Source organism: Haemaphysalis longicornis, unplaced genomic scaffold (genome assembly GCF_048455015.1).
Source record: "Haemaphysalis longicornis isolate Haplotype H1 unplaced genomic scaffold, Haemaphysalis longicornis Haplotype H1 scaffold_1, whole genome shotgun sequence".
Lineage (NCBI taxonomy): Eukaryota > Metazoa > Arthropoda > Arachnida > Ixodida > Ixodidae > Haemaphysalis > Haemaphysalis longicornis.
The window spans coordinates 228,497,135-228,514,177 of record NW_027526203.1 but is presented as its reverse complement, the minus strand read 5'-3'; the positions used below and the strand labels follow the sequence as shown (position 1 = coordinate 228,514,177).

Genomic DNA, 17,043 nt, shown 5'->3' with positions numbered 1-17,043 from the left:
TTCTGTGAGGTTTAAACGTACAGGTGCCGTCAACAGTAATTGGAACATGGTCTCGTAAATTTCTGCTTCCGGAGACTGCCTGGCTGCACAGGTGTGCGTTTAAAGGAGTCCTCCCTAATCGAAAAAAGCTTCCTATAAATTGGAAATGGCTGTAATAAAGCCAGCAAGAGAAATATTTTGTGACATTCAGAAATTCTTCTTCCTATTACTTATGACGGCACCTCTACGTTCACTGTGCTTTCGCACCTACTCTTTTTCTGGTTTTGTTCTTGCATTGCTGTGTAGTGTTTTCTTTGTTTTGTCGTTACACTATATTCATCACTATTTCTTATACCAGTGTGCATAAATATGCGGTGATAGTCAACCACATCTCGTTTAGCATGCCCTGTGCTTGCAGGGCTGACCTCGGCGGCTTTGGTGAATATCCCTTTATGCTACAAGGTTTACAAGACTGCTTGCCAGTTTTGGGGGAGGGTGCCTGCGTGTACGTCTCCGTTGCAAATGAGCACGTTGATTGCAACACTAGTCATAGTTGATGTGAAATGACATGGTCACTTTGTTAAGAACTCCATCGAGATGCATCGGTTATTTCTACTGTTGACGTGGAAGTCACCTGTACCGGGTCTCTTTTAAATGACTGCGTGGTGGTGTCGTAAATCTTCTTCGGTCAGTCTTCGTGACATGCAAAAATGCCAAATCCGAAAGATGTGCGGCGATACGTTTGCCGTTATTTCATCATATTGCCCAGAACAAAGCTTGTTTCCTCAATTTTCGGCAAGTTTCTGATAAGTAAATGTACTCTTGAATAAGAGGAATTCTCTCATTTTGCCGACTGGCCTCTCTTCTTGTGAGGGGCTACACAATTTGGAATATTCAAATTTATTTTATGGTTTCTTCATATTGCTCCAGAGGACTGAATTCTATAGGTAAGACGGGCCGTGAGCGAACGTTTTTCATTAAGGTTTATCATTTGCTACACTTACGGCGCCAAGCACGAAAATGAAAACAATAGAAATATTATATGAAAATATTTCATATATTCCAGCAATAGCGGCGCTGTGTGTGTGGCACAGAAGATAAAATGGAATTTACATTCTTCTCGGGTGAATTTAGCTGCCACTGTTTGCTAATTTATTGCCTTTATTTTATTGCAGGCTTATATGGGGCACTACTGGTACCTTTCAGCTGACTTTCAAGCATTTCTGCTATCATTTCCGGTATACCTTCTCTTCAGAAAGTAAGCATTTTTCTGGCTGCAACCGATCTTTTCATGGTATTACCCAAGTTTTCTTCTAACAACATCTAGATCGGAAGAAACCAGAATATGCAAAGGGAGTCATGGCTCGATGTTTCCCCGAACGTGATGAAAAATCTCAAAGATTTATTTGCTGGTTTTGATCACGCATTGTAACCTGCACGAAAAAAAAAATCTGTGGGCAATACAGCCATAAAAACAGCGGTGTTCGCAAGGGGCACCATTTTGCACCACTTGCGGGTGAAGCACCCCGGTGAAGCACGCTAAAATTGGAAGAGGTAACACGGTCATGCGGGGCATTGTACCTGGAAAACTTGCGCACACATAAAAATATCCTTAGGGGCGGAGAACCTTAGGGGCCCGGGTTGTCGGCGTCTCCTATCGTCGTCTTCTCATGTAGTAGTGGTACTAAAACATCGGAACACGGCGTTTTACAACGCCTCGGGCTAGAACGTCACGCGTACTAAACGAAAGGTGTATAATGGATAAAACCGGTTCAAAATAAAGTAACATGATTTAACCATTTGTGGAACGCTCCCTGTACGCTTCTGCAATCGTACAAAGCACCAGCAGAAGCTGTTTGTACGCGGAATATAATTTGTGTTATACTCAAGTACCCACCGGCTCTCGAAGCTAGGCCTGATCGGGTCGGGTGGTCGGTCGAAGCAAGAAAAGGCATACTTACCTGGTGCCGGGGCCTCGTTGATCGCTGAGGACGAGCCCCCATGGCGAGGGGCGGGAATTGCACGGCACTCGCGTTGACCCCTGCCACTACTTCAAACTGGGGCAGATGGGGAATGTAAATTGTTTAAATGCGGTCCAACGCAAGGGAGGGCGCCACCGCCTTAGCGAGCGCGCGATTGCTCCTCCCACCGGCGCTTCCCCGACGCCCAATCAGCGCGTGCCGTGTTGCAAGAGGGAGACTTACAATCTTTGAATACACTTATACACTGCACGCTTCGTCGCTCAACAGGTTTCACGTTAGTGAAGACGGCCCGTTTTTTTGAGATTTCTTCTGTAGGTGACTGAAATGAGATAGCACGTGTTCTCACTGCTTTCTCGATTAGTGAATCAGGTTTAGCCCAGTAAAAACATGGAATGAGGTTTTCATCAAGATTGCTTATAAAAATGCGAAAAAATTCAACTCTGTATATCTACTAGACAACGCCTAAGTGCGTGGCAGGTGGTCCTAGCACTGGAGGAAACAAGCGGTAATGTGGTGTGCAAAGAGTCCTGGAGCATACCACGACGAGGCTAGCGCACTGCACGGGTTTGCTACACCACGTTTTCTGCTGTTTAGTTTTAAATAAATTTGCTTCATCTCATTAAAAAATCAGGCAGGGCTTACCGCGGAAGGTGCAACTACTTGGAAGGTGCCGCGTTGTGGACGGCTACTCATTACTTACCGCCAGCCAGAGATCTCATCCTGCAAGAAAAATTTCAAGAACGGGTGTTTTTGTTATTGGCGTGCATCAAAAAGCCCTTGAAGTTATTTCGTCGGGGTAGATGAAGTGACACAAGTCGTGATTGATTGTGACCTAATTAAATTCCTCGAGGCTCATGCGACGTGGGCATGGTGGGTGATTATGATAATATTAATGATCCCTTCAACGAATTTGGCTTGTATTCTAATGGTTGAATTTCCCAGGTGTTAGAATATCCTTTATTTTACAGCGGCCAAGCTCAAAATTGCGCACTTCGAAGATCACGTCAAGCTCCATTTTTTCGTAGAGCCTCGGCAGATATGTCCACGGTAGCAGTACTGGCGTTATGGTAACGAGGAGGGCGCACTGTGCTGTCGCAAATGCAAAACCTAGGGCCGTTGCTTTAGCAACGAAGATGCAACGCGTAACAACAACAGCTTGCTTTGCTAGCCAGATGTATACGCGCAGCCCTCATGAGTGAAGTTCTAGCGAAAAAACGGCGCACGCCGCCCGGCGGCAGCCGGCGGGCCACTACGGCGTGGTCAAACAGGAACATCGTTGGCGATCTAGCTCTGCTAGGTGCATAGAGTAAAGTATTATTCTCTCCGTAGGAACCTGAACTAGAATATGGGTGGTCTATGAGTGCGAAGGGTCCGCGGTTTGACGCGGCTACTGACGCCGTTCGGCAAAATTTGTTATCAAAATTCACTCCAATGTGGGCCGCGCTTTAGAGAGTGCTAAGACGGGGTTCGCCCACCGTAAAATTCTCGGGCCCTTTAATCTGCTTACGTGATTTGAAGGTGAATGCTATGCAATTATCGAAGACTTCTTTGCTGCTACATTGTGTTTCCGCCTCTGCCTTCGCTTTCGGTTTTTCGTCTTTTGACGCTAATTTCGGCGAGAAGCAGACAGGCCGCAATTCACGAGGCCGCCTCCCCACAATAAGAGCTCTCCCCCGCATTCACGCACCCGCCGTCACGCTCACCCGCCATGGGACTTGCATCACGCTGATTTTGTCCCCCTCTGGCACGGTTCTGGGCTAGTGGAATGGTTAACATAATTGGCTGCTGCACTGGCGACCCGACTTCAACATGAACGGAAATCTGTTTTATTGACTTATTGACTTTTATTGACATCTTTGGGGCGGATGCCATTTTGGTACCATTCTTGTTGACGCCGACGATGACTACGGCCACTTTTAGCGTTTGATGAGTCACCTGAGGCTTCTTTCCTTAAAGGAGCCATGAAGAGAAAATGCAAGTTGGTTTTATTCGAAAGATTTCGTGTTTTATAGTGCCTCCAGCGCTTGTCCGGATACAAACGGGGCTTTATTCACTGAGAAATTAAACAATTTAGGTTAAAATTTTGATTTTCCCGCTCAATCGTGCGTTTTCGTGGTCCCAAATGACATCACAGGAACCGACCGCTCTGCAGCCAAGAGTACCTTCATTCACGCATCCGCCGTACAGGGTAGAGACCGTGGCAAGCGTTTGGTTTGTTTTTGCCCGCATTTAAACCTGGCTTGTTTTTGTTCTGGGAGAAAATATTCGTTCCCTGAAACAGTGCTCGCTCGACAAATGGGATCACGTAAGACACCGTTGCTTGCGTCAATCGGCCAGTGTCGTCTGAGACAACCCCAAGCCCCGTAGTGCTGTGCAGCTAAACCGAGCATGCTGTGCGCAGTACGAACAGCAGAACGCATCAGTACTTCTATGTTTACATGTGCTTTCGTAACTTCCACTGTTTGTCCCATCATTCTTACTGCTTTGTAAAGAATGTGCCCTAAATTTAAGCGCAAATCGCTCGTTCGTCTAGTTTGTAAGCTCTACCTAATTTGCGTCTGCTTCTGCCAGCCTCCGCCAATCGCAGAGCTTAGCTCATGTGACATCATAGGTTCTGTTGCGGGAAATGAGCTGGTGGGTCGCATGACCATTCCCGTTTTTTCCTAATTATGTAGCTTATTTGAGCGAAGTTTACGTTAAAAGTGGTGTCAGTATGATTCTAACGAGACAATCTTTTGAATGAACCAAACTTGTGTTTTCTCTTCATGGCTCCTTTAAAACTGCCTACTACTATCACTTCAGAATCTGTTGCGATGACTCCTCGTAAGAAGCACATTGCCGAACAGCTACATAGACACTGGCACATTCCTGATACAGCTTGCAAAAAATTCGACATGAGAATAGGTCGCAGGGAAGACGCCCTGCTGTTGCGCCTAGAAGCAGTAGCCAGAGTAGCAATAATGTTGAATTAAGGTGACAGAAACGCCATTAATTAATTGGATTAGCCGCCTCTGTAATTCATTTTCGCTTCATATAAGGTATTGCCCGTCATCTTTCGTTAAATTATTCGGAATGTTTAAGTCAGGGTAACAGATTCACAGATGGTTTCAGACATGGTAAGAATGGGACAAACAGTATAAAATGTAGTTGGATGCTGTAAAGGAGAATATTAAAGGGACCCTGCAAAACTTTTTTCAACTTTTTGTGAAATTTTAAATGCTCGCATAATGTAGTCAGCCAACACATCCAGTACTTAGATTAGGGGGTCGCAAAGTACCTCAGCCAAAAATTACTGCTTTAAATTACTGCTTAAAAAAGATTTAACTTATAAACTTACTCAAAAGATTTTTGTCTCTTTCTCGGTCTTGGCATTGTCAGACCGCTGGAATTACGTTTACAAAGCCGCATGTGTCGAACCAGCAGTAGCAAAATTTTCCAACGAACAGCAAGTTAATGACATATATGCTGATAATTGAAGAGAAAGATGGAGTAACAGGGCAGTAGAGGAGTGCTAAATGAACACTGACGCAAAATGAACCTCAGCTAACCTTACGTTTTCTTTCGTTAGTTCCAGCCTCCATTCTATGCGCCGTTCATGAGTCTTTATATCATGACCCACTTCAGCAGAGTGCATTTAGTGCCGTGCAATCCACTACTGTGCGGAGCATACATTAATGTACCGTTTCACATCCCATTAGAGTTACGGCAATACACCAACTGGCGAACAAGCACTGAAGACTTAGCGATTACAAGTATAGTGCCAATCAGGCTTGACCCGGGGTTGCAACAAACACATACGGCTAGTGCGGCCGACCAGAACGGGTGGGGTAAACCTCCATTATACATGTCTGAGCAAATAACTCGTTTCTGCGCTACCCGGCGGGCTTTGTCTGCAATTTTAGTCGACAGTGCTTTAACTGTGTACATTTTTTGAATGCGTTGTCTATGAGTGCTTGGAATTTGCTCGTCATGTCAGTTTGTCGATCAATGTTACCTATCGAATAAAATTTGCAGTATTGTCGCTGTGGTGGCTGAAAGGCTAACAAGTTGCCGTTATGAAATCATGGGGTAGCCGGTGAGACACCCAGTCGGAGCTGCCGTTGTTTCTTAGGAGCAAAAAAAAAAACAACAAAGCCGTTGGTCGATATTTCACCCCCATTAGGTATCCCCAAACCATCTAAATGTGGCCTCATCCTACTGCGCACCTCATAGCAGAGCCTCAGATTCGGCTAAAAAATATCGTACGAGAAAAAGTTTCCGCCTTCATTATATCTTCGACCTGTTTTGGTAGGAAATTATTCTGGAAGGACGGTCCTTTTTAAAGCATACTTTGTTCGTTTACCGGACAGTTTACTCGGTTTAATGATGTAAGCACCACCTTCGCCAGGCTTAAAACAGTGATTAAAAAAAATGAAGGTTCATGCCGTTTTCACTTACTGAACAATGTACTGAGGGACCTACTTGTTGGAATCTTTGAAAGAATGTCTGTATCTTATTCAATCAAAGCTTAAGAGTTTCTAGTTATTTTTCGTAGCATATTTAGAGCATTTGTAATGGATTTCTGTGTTTATTCTTTTCTAGGAAACCCTGCTATTGAATAGCGTGAACGTATGGGCGGCATAAACGTTTCGCAATCTATTTTACCGCTCGTCTTGCAGTTTGTTCTCGCATTGTATTCCTTTTTTTTTCTTTTATTCTGGCCGTTCCAGTTGCCGCATAGTTTAGCCAGGGAGCGCCACAGGAATGGGTACCAGCCTGGAGATGAGAGCTAAGGTACGGGGAACATGCGCGTTTCAGGAGCGGGAAGGCCGAATTTCTAAAGAGAGCAGGACGAGTTTTTTTTTATCGTGAAACGATGTTTATGTACGTCGACGTGTTTCGCTTACAGTCACTGTCGTATACGAGAAAAGCCAGAGCAGAGGAAGGGAAGTGTGGCGTAAGCGAGATCAAGACGCCGGAGTGCGTGACGGAGGGAAAGCGAAAGGGGCAGCTATGAGAAAAAAAAAACAGCTTTGGAGAAGGAGAAGGAGGAAAGATATTGGATTGGTTTCATTTATTCGATGAACTTAAACATAAAGCAAAATGCTCCAACGACTGTGGTGTTTCGGCAGACAAGGGCGGTAAAAACCTACAAAAACAGAAGAAAACGAAAACGAAACCCCATAAAATAAAAATTATAATCCCAGCCAACCTAAACCGCCACCAGAAAGCACGACGTCAGCTCACCGCGACCGTTTCATGACCCTCTCCCTAATACCTGGGGCGGGTTTCAATGCTTCATTTTTTGGAATCAGACTGGAGAATTTCGAGAACTACGTTACCCGCCCGCATTCCCGAGAACCATATGGCAGTAAACATGCGTGAAATCAAAGATAACTGGCAAAAGTTATTTGAACAATCGAGCAGTATTTGCTGTGTTATTATGTACTAGTTGTTTTTTTCTCATCTGTGTATCCATAAAACATGCATTTGTGAAAACTAGCAAGCAACTTACAAAATTTTCTTGGGAATTGGGGAAAATTTAATTACAAAGAGAACCTTTGAATACACATGCTTCATTTTTATCCAAGAGTATTTCCTTCTATCTTGATAACATTTACGCCATATTCCAGTGCTGCACGTAAAATTGATCTCAGTGCAAGCATTGCTAACACTTGGGCATCACATTTGAATTCACACTTTTACAGGCGCAAGTCATGGGCGATTGCCACATTCAGCGTGATGTCTTTGGTGGCTTGCGGAATTGCGGCCTGGCAAATCACTGGCACTGATGTGCCACCCTTCGTCATAGTCCCTGCGAGAACCTTACGGTAAGTATTCGCCGCTTACGTTCGTGCTAGTTTTTAGCACTAGTACCAACGGGGACAATGCGGTCGTAGCTACTTTCTATTATAAGCGTGCACCAGATTGTAGATGGTATTTGAAGCTTGGCTTCTCGTTGCATTCCGCCCTTTCTTTTGTGTGTGTGCTTACACAGAGTGTGCGCCACAAAGACACTTCCGCGGTGAGCCATCACTACAGCTGCAGCGAGTATAAAACAAAAATGAGTTTTTAAGGGTGTAGATGGGAGACTAGGGATAGTATCACCTGTAAACGAAGGCCGGTATACTCGTCCTTTTTCTTGTTTTGCGTCGAAAAGACCCGTAACGATGGGGAATATTCAGTGTTAGCGTTAAAATTACCGTGCCCGGACAATGAGGTTACCACAGATTTTAGGCAGTGTCGGATCGATAGTTTCCCAAACGAAGCGTGGAAAAACATGGGGTCAGTATTACCCACATTGCTATTCACAGCTTCATACAAGCAATATCCAAAATCAGGGTGTCAAAAAAAAATTAGTAGGCATACAGCCTACAAAGGCATCAAGCTTGATACTAATTTCTTAGGCAAGAGATAAATGTATTGAACGTGTAGCGGTGAAGATTGACATCAGAGAGCGGACACACTTTAAGTAGCCTTGCCCCGGAGTCTTATGACTGTTGCCAAGCTAGACACCTCCTTATGGCCACTTTCCCAGCAGCTACACTGCGCGTGCTCCATAACAAAAAAAGAAGAAACAGGATCACCTGTGTTCGGTTGGGAAAACCCCACCCGCTCGTTGTGCACGCAAGTACTTTGCCCAAGCTACGCGACAAGAGCTCCACCATTAAACTTCATCACATTTTGGTAGAGGCCACAATATCCCCACACGTTCTAACACCCTGGAATCGAGAAGAGATCGCCGGGCCAACAATGCAATGGCGCCTATATCGCAGGAGCCCATATTTTGCTCCGGAGCGCTCCACCAACGTGAAACCACCATGTTTAACGCCACCGACGATCACGATGTGGAAGATTGGCTTTCATCCTACGAATGCGTAAGCACCAACAATGTATGACACCACACGAGGAAATTGAACGACGTCAGTTTCAATCTTACAAATTCTACTACCACGAGCCTGACATAGCGACTTGTATCTCTTTCATACCGACTTTCACAACAGTCTTCGGGCGATCGGAAGTTCGCTAGCTCAGGGCGCAGCAGCGGCTACGCGCACGGGCACACCGGGAGAGTGAGACGCTCACAAGTGAAATTGAGGACGTGGTTGATCTGCGTAAGCGAGTGAACCCTGCAATGGCAGAATGCTAGAGGGTCCAGCATATCCTCATGGGCACTGACGGCACCTTTCAAATGCTGCTGGGCAAAAATCTGCAGACTATTGGCGACATCATCAAATTGTGCCAGAGCTATGACGAGCTCCGGAAACTGCGCGTTTTCGCCCGCCAACGCCCTTTGTTAGAAGAACCCAGACGCGAGTTACTCTCGGCATTGGCTGTGTCTGCCGATCTCTCACATCTTCTACCCCACAACGAGAAATTAGTGCGCGCATAGATAACCCGCCAGCTGACCCTGCTTCTTTGTGCTGCCCAGCCTTCTTGTCCGTTGCCTCAGGCTGTACAACGAGCGATTCAAGAGCAGGTGGCTGAGGCGCTCCCACCAGTGCGTCAACCACAACCTGGGCCCGCGCCCATTTCTTCAGCTGTGACTGCGCCTGTCGTATTACCTGTCACCACGCCCGTTGAACAACCCGTTACTGCTGCCCTAACGTACGCTGCTGCCGTCGCACTACCACCGCTAGACCCTTTAAGAACCTTCGAACACACAGCGGAGCGGCGAGTGGCCCCGTATCCTCTGGTAGCGTATCCGACTCCATATCCACGGCGCACGGCCCACAACCACCAGATCTATTTCGTTTCTGGAGTTGCACGCCATGTAGAACGCTTCTGCCACCGCTGCCCGCGACCTCCTGCGGAAGTCTACAGAATCTATGCTCATCGACCACAACCCTACTACGCTCCTTCCGCTTCGAACTCAACGCCGAATTTGTGCACTCCGGGCAAGTCGACGTCGACATTTTCAAATCACCGTTCACCCTCCCCACGTCGCCGCTCAGTTTCTCCCATGCGTCTACGCCCCAACCCATTCGCTGAGGGAAACTAGTGGTTGCAGTTTCATAGGCAAAAAAAGACTGTGGGCTAGCCCAGCTAAACCTGCATATGCAAAGTGAAAGCTTGGCTTAGTCTGATTAAGTCTTGGTCTCACTTGTTTAACCTTTCATTTAGCTGCAGTTATCACGCTCTTCGTCCAAAGCCTGCCTGTGTCTATGGTTGTGGTCCCGCTTCCGGTGTTTCCCGAGCCGAACGGCTCGCTCTTCCTAGGTCTCCGACGGCAGCTTGGGGCGCTTGGCATTCCTCCAGTGAAGAAGCTCGCCCGGCGATATCCGAAGGTTGGTCAGACGCCGCTTTCCGCCAAAGGCTGGAAGCCTCCAGCTCCCGCGCAATGCTCAGAGAAGAGAAGACGGCCCGGCACCGCTCGCATCTATGTCCAAGCCGGCACACACGCAGTGAGTAGCGTCGCCAGCTGGCGAACCACCTGCGGAGAGAGAACGGGCGCCGGGGGGGCTAGCGAATGTCACTGACGACGTATCTCGGCCATCTCTGGTGATCTTGCCACCCACTGCGACACATGCGGCTGCGAGCCGCTTTTTGAAGCTGGCCGCGTCATCGGCATAAAGTTGAACACGCGGACTCGAGAAATTGTAGAGGCCGCTGAGATCGAACGCCTGGGTGAGAATCGCATAAGTGTAGACTCAACTGCACTCACGAAGAATGAGATAGATCTTAACAGGACACGTGCCGATAATGGTTAGTTGTGGGGTTGGCTCTGTGTTTATTCATGCTGGTTTTAAATGCAGAGCATTTCTTAGCCTCGCCTCTTCCTGCGTCGGACGGCGTCCACAGCTCCGCGTCCGCAGCAGGTGCACCTCTCCGCCTTCCCTGCTCTTTCTCAACAGCAGCTGGCACGCGCATGCGTCGTAGCCAGCCCGTTCGCTCCGTCGCGGTCTCGGCGTAACAGGTGCGTGATAGCAGCGCGGTGGGGCGTGGAAGGGCGCGCGCTGCTTGCGCATGCGCGCTCTCCCCCCCCCCCCCCCCCCCCGTACTGCTCTCCCTCTACTGCGCGCGCTGCAAATATAAAGCGGCTAGCGGTCGCTCGTGCTTCAGTCACTGCGTTGCTCCTTCCTTCCTTTGTTGACGCTCGCTCCACCCTAACGCGACTTTACTCTCCTCTCTCTATCCCAAACCAACACCAACGCAACTACGACCCAACTACCCACCCTAACGTGACTTTACGCGGCGTTAACGACCCCCAATGCTCTGCATTTACTCGTGTTCCCCTCGCGGGAAGGCGCGGGAATTTTTTTCGTGTGTTTTGATGTTTTGTTTTCTTCAGTTTCGTTTACATTTTGCGTCGTTAGAGAAAAAATTGGCAGCATCTCCACTCCGTTGATGATGGTGAGGGGTCGAGAAACGAGGCCTCAAAATGACATCCAAGTTGCGCCCCGAGAGACATCCGATTTGCGCCCCGACCGTCTTTCGATTTCAGCCGTGAGTTGCACATTGATTATTCCCTAAATGAAACTGCAACTCACGGCTCAAATTGAATTTCGCTTGATTTTCGTTTGATGGTGGTGTGTCCACGGATGGACGCGGACGGACATTGGAGGTCCCAAGGTACTCCGCACAGTAACAGGCGAGGGAGTAATCCGTTTGACTCTCGGGTACTGACCCATGGCCGTAGCCCGATGGGTAAGACGTCTGGCCCTAACTTTGTGTGGTCTACCAGACGCAGAGTCGAATACTGCCGGTGCCTGTGTGATTTTTTTGCGATTGTAAATGCTATGCGCACGGACGCGGACGGACATTGTGCGGTCCTAAGGCACTCCGCACGTAAAAATTCAAGTTGTATGTCAGCGCGTCCTGTGCCCTCTTGCTATCGCCCTATGTCTTGTTTTATGCTCTGTGGTTCAACATGCATAACCAACTAGCCCAAGTTTTCATGCTCATAGTTTCGCCGACTGTTCTCATGATATCGCCTTAAATTCGGAATTTCTGTCTAGATATCACGCCAACATTCACTGCGTTCGCGCTGAAGTTGATCTTTTCTATCGCAAGAAACTCCGCTGAACGTACTCACTGCCAAATTGGTTGCTACTAATGATACGGACATTCAACCACTCTCCTGTGGGCTTGTTCCCGTGTCTTGTGAAAGTGTATCCGACGCTACGTCCTCTTTTACGCTGTCTACTCTCTTGTCTACCCGTAAATCTCTACCTTTGCCTTTCGCCGTTCTCGACATTTCATTTAGCCGGAGTACGATTCGTGTTTCTAACTCGTCAACGTGCCCTGTTATCTTATTTCGCGGTGAATGTCTAGGCCACTTCGAGCCTGTCGAAGGTCATCTCGTCATTGACGTTTCCGAGATATCCTCGCCCCTGCGTTTGGACTTTATTAACCCTCGCTTGGAATCTGACCCCGACGCATTTCTTTGCTCTTTTGGCGACGCCCTGGATCCGGCACAACGCCACGAGCTCCCCGCCGTTCTTCACCGTTACCTCGAATCTTTCGACTGCCAGCAAGCTACTTGGGGTTAGGCATCCAGTGTTGCCCATCAAATCGACACTGGTTCACACGTTGCACTGAGCCAGCCACCATAGCGCGTGTCTTCAACTGAGCGGCAAGTCATCGACGAACACGTATGCTGAAACGCAGCGTTGTCCGACCTTCGATATGTCCCTGGGCCGCTTCTGTCATACTCATGGCTAAAAAGGACGGTTCCATTCGCTTCTGCGTGGAATACCCGCGCCTCAACGAATTCACACGCAAATCCGTTGCCTCAAATATAGATGACGCCCTGGATTGCTTGCAAGATGCCAAGTTCTCTTTTTTAGACCTCAGGGGCGGCTATTGGCAGGTACCCATGGCAAAGGTGAATCATTCCAGGACAGCATTTGTTACACGTGGCGGTCTTTTGAATTTAACGTCATGCCGTTTGGACTTTGCAATGCGCCAACGACCTTAGAACGGATGATGGAAAACATATTACGCGGGATTCAGTGGAAAGCCTTTTTGTGTTATTTAGTCGACATCGGAGTATTATCCCTGTATTCCCGGCAAATTTTACACGCCTCGAACAAACGTTGAACCGCCTCGCCACCACGGGATTGCAGTTGAACATAAAAAAGTGGCGCGTTGGTGCTCGCCAGCTAAACGTATTGGGCCATCCAGGTATCAGAAGACGCTGTATTCCGTGACACAGCAAAACGTCGTACAGTGGAAGAATTTCCGAAACCGACGACGCTGAAAGAAATTCGCAGCTTTGTTGGCCTCTGTTCATACTACCGCCGTTTCGCCCGCAATACCACCACCCACATCGCAACCCACATTGCTCCATTGAGGAACCTCCTCGGCGAAAGCAACGAGATCACCGACGGGCCAGCGACAACGAGATCACCCTGCCTGCGACAACGCTTTAGTTACGTTGTGTCATCTTTTCCCTTCGCCACTAGTACTACGACATTTCGATCCGCATGCTCCCACGGAAATTCACACCGACGCTAGTGGTGTCGGCCTCGGTGCAGTACTCGCTCAGCGCAAGGCTGGGTTTCAGGAGCACGTTGTTGCCTACCCCAGCCGTAGCCTAACGAAGTTCGAGGTTAACTACCCAGTCACAGCGAAGGAATGCGTAACCACTGTTTGGGCCATTGCGAAATTTAACCCATACCTTTACGGCCTCCTACTCGGCATCGTGACAGACTACCACGCCCTCTCCTGCCTGTCTTTTCTCGTGGATCCCTCCGGTCGCCTGAGAGAGAGAGAGAGAGAGAGAGAGAGAGAGAGAGAGAGAGAGAGAGAGAGAGAGAGAGAGAGAGAGATCAAACTTTATTTAAAGCGGCCCATGTCCGGGCTGCCGAAAATGTGGTTCTGGTGGGCCTGGAAGACGTTCCTGAGTCGCTGGGCGCTACGGCTACAAGAGTACGATATACCAGTTGCCTACCGGTCCGACCACATACACACCGACACCGACGCCCTTCTCCGTCCCCTCTCGAGTTTGACACTGGCGGTTTATCTTCAGCGGATTGCCCTCTCGTCTTTCGTGCAATTACCGACATTGTCGTTGAAACACGTACAGATCCGTGGATCGGCTCCATCATTGAATTTTTGTCACGATCAGCTCCGGCAGCCGCACCCCGTTCACTGCACCGTAAAGCTCCTCGCTTTGCCGTCCGCGACCAGCTCTTATACCGTGGAACTATTCTTCCGTAGGTCGGAAATGGCTGCTGGTTATCCCGCGTCTTTTACTCTTGTAGATGTGCTCTCTTTTCACAGAGACGCGCAGTGTGTGCATGGAGGGGTACTAAACAATTACCAACGACTAGGCCTTCGTTTTTACCTGCGTGGAATGTACATGTTCGCAGCGAAATACGCCGGATCCCGCGAAGACTGCAAGCGACGTAAGTCTCCACCGCAACCAACAACTGGTGCCCTCCAGCCTCCAGCATGTCCTGCTCGCCGCTTGGATAGAGTGGGCATCGCCCTCTACGGGCCGCTTCCTTGTACAGCGACGGGGCAGTGCTGAATTATCTTCGCTGTAGACCACCTCACGCGAAACACCGAAATTATTAAAGCCAAGAAGATTTTTATCAGAGAGAGGCCACTCTTCCGGTGTCTATGTCCCGGAGTCTCATGACTGTTGCAAGATTTACACCTGCTTATGGCCAGTTTCCCAACAGTTACGTTGCACGAGCTGAATCAGAAAAAAGAAGAAAAGGGATCGCGTGTGCTCAACTAGGTCACCAGCACATCTTTAGGCACAACCACCACCACCAGCTCCCGGTCGTTGTGCTCGCAAAGACTTCGGCCAAGCTAGGCGGCAAGCCCATGTTACCTGGAGCTCCACCATTAAACGTCATTACAAAGTTTGCAGGTTCAAGTGGACATGACTGCTGCGTAGTAATATTATTTATATTTAGGAGGAGTAGGATAAGCATCTTTATTGTGGAAAAAGTTGCGTGGACTCTTCAGGAGGCGAAGTCCTCAGTCCAGGATCTCATATGCCTTGCCAGCCGATACAGCCCGCTCCACCAGCCGAAGCTGGTAGGGCGGACATGAGCTGGACAGGGCGCACCTCCAGAGCTTGGGAGAGTAGTAAGGATTCAGCTTGGGGAGAAGGTGGGAGGGGCATCTACAACCCATGTGGGAAAGAGTGCAGGCTGGTCCACAAAAGGGGCAGCTAGGGGACGTAATTTGTTCGGAGTAGTGGCAGACTCTTCTTGGGTGGGTAAAGATTAATACTTTACGTTTATCCTTGGAGCTTTTAGCGGGCGTTCTACCGATCAGACGCAGCTGCTCAAATTGTGACCAGAAAGTCATCGGCGGCGATATAAGATCGCTTATATTGCATTCCATAATAGCTTGTCATTGTTGTATTAAAAGGAGAAATTTCTATTCTCTTGGGTACAAAAAGCTTTAAAGAAATTAACACGATGCCGCCCAGCCATGTTGACTCTGTCACTGACAGCGCAAAGCCTACAAGGCTTGAAGTACAATTAAATAAAATTTTGTTCACTTGGAACTAAAAGCTTGCGCCCAAAAATCCAAACTACCCGTGGGTAAAAAATTCAAACATTTGCTTCACAGGCATGTTTAGTTCTTTTGGTGTTTTAGTAACTTTTTGCAATAGCTAGCCTATTTGTATTTCCTGGGAGCAAATTATTTTATGTCAACAGGCAGTGAAACTATTGGGGAATCTGGAATGTACTTTCCATTTATGAGACAGTAAAACACTCAATTCTCGAGCCTTCAGTTTAGGTTATTGGAAATAAATACTACAATGACGCAAGCTATTTCACGATTAACCAGCTAGGAAAGTCACGTGCGTATAGTTTGACTCCGACATTTTACGCGGTATTTAAACCGCAAGCCGTGCTTGTATTTGATCTGGCATTACACCGCCAATAGATGACGACCGAGGTAAAACAGGAAACACGAGCGCTGACCATGAACTGTGTGTGTTTCTAGATTTTACACACTACGTATTTCCCACCCCCGCAGCCATCCGCGCTCAGCAAACATGCCTTGCGAGCGCCGGCTGCGGACGGGTCCGTTGTTTGCGGAGACAGACAAAGGCAGGAGGCGGCGAGGGCAAAACATCAATGGCAGCATTTATTTCAAAGTGCGAATCAAATCCACTGCATGCAGACTGATCGTAGGCCATAACGGTAACACTGTGAGCGACGCATTAAACAACGCTAGAGATCGAGATGGTTCGACTAACCGATGGCATACCGGAGCAGCGGAGCGCTGCGCGTGCGAGTGAGGTTGCAGTCTCCCAGCTCGCCCGGACGCATCCCATTGTGGCGCGTTCCCCAGGTCCGGACCGGCGCGCCGAAACATCCGCTCGCTACCGCATCCCCAAGACAAGAGAGTGTCCTCTCGTAATGCGACGACCCACCAGACCTCGCCTTTTGGTGGCGCTAGTGGTGAGGAAGAACTGGTTCTCGGGTAAGGCAGAGGGGAAAAGGGTCAACGCCTCCACCCTGACAACGAACCCTCCGGTCGCTGGCGCCCTCCCGTACGGTTCCCGTCGCGTGAGCGAGGCGCGTTGTGCAACACCGGCCGCGATGGGAAGCTAGCCAGAAAGGGGTTCGTGTGAAAGTCGCCATCCCCACAACTGTTGTTAGTAAAAGAAAACACACATCTAGTGTTAGAGGGGAAACCACGTGATACTTACTACTCTGAGCAAGAATAGAACCAACGAAGTCATCATTACACGCCGCTCTAAAACAGATCTCCCTTTTCAATAGGTTCAATCACGGCTAGCGCTTACACTTAACTTTTACTGATTTGTTGCGTTCAGCCAGTTGCGCAAATCCTGTGGTCCGGGCTGCTCAAAATATTTTTTGCATTAGAAGTAAGAGGATACCAATTGCACCCTCCGCAAGGCGCTGCCACATGACTTGGCCGGCTGCACCATTCCGTTTCTTTTACGATACGTGAGTGAAAGCGCCCAGCGTTATTAACTGGTTTCTTTTCAACACTAGGAATATTCTTTTGGCCAACTCCTAACGAGAGTCTGCCGTTCGATCTTCGTTGCTTTGAGGTATGGTCCTGGGCTGCAATTGTAACAGCCTTGAATCGAGCCCCGGCAATCCTTCGCGTTTTTAAAATGAAGCTTCCTATGTCTCACTGATTCGTCCGTGAG

At 48.4% G+C, this 17,043-nt stretch overlaps 1 protein-coding gene across 2 annotated transcripts in view; it reads left to right on the top strand.

Annotated features, from left to right (window-relative positions):
• The window catches only part of LOC144168610 (nose resistant to fluoxetine protein 6-like), a 107,951-nt gene that overhangs the window by 46,972 nt on the left and 43,936 nt on the right, over positions 1–17,043 (top strand). For both annotated transcript variants that reach the window (XM_077697567.1, XM_077697559.1), the window contains 2 exons: positions 1,155–1,237; positions 7,649–7,771. In XM_077697567.1, the coding sequence (XP_077553693.1) occupies positions 1,155–1,237; positions 7,649–7,771 (206 nt within the window). The remainder of the gene's footprint in view (positions 1–1,154; positions 1,238–7,648; positions 7,772–17,043) is intronic.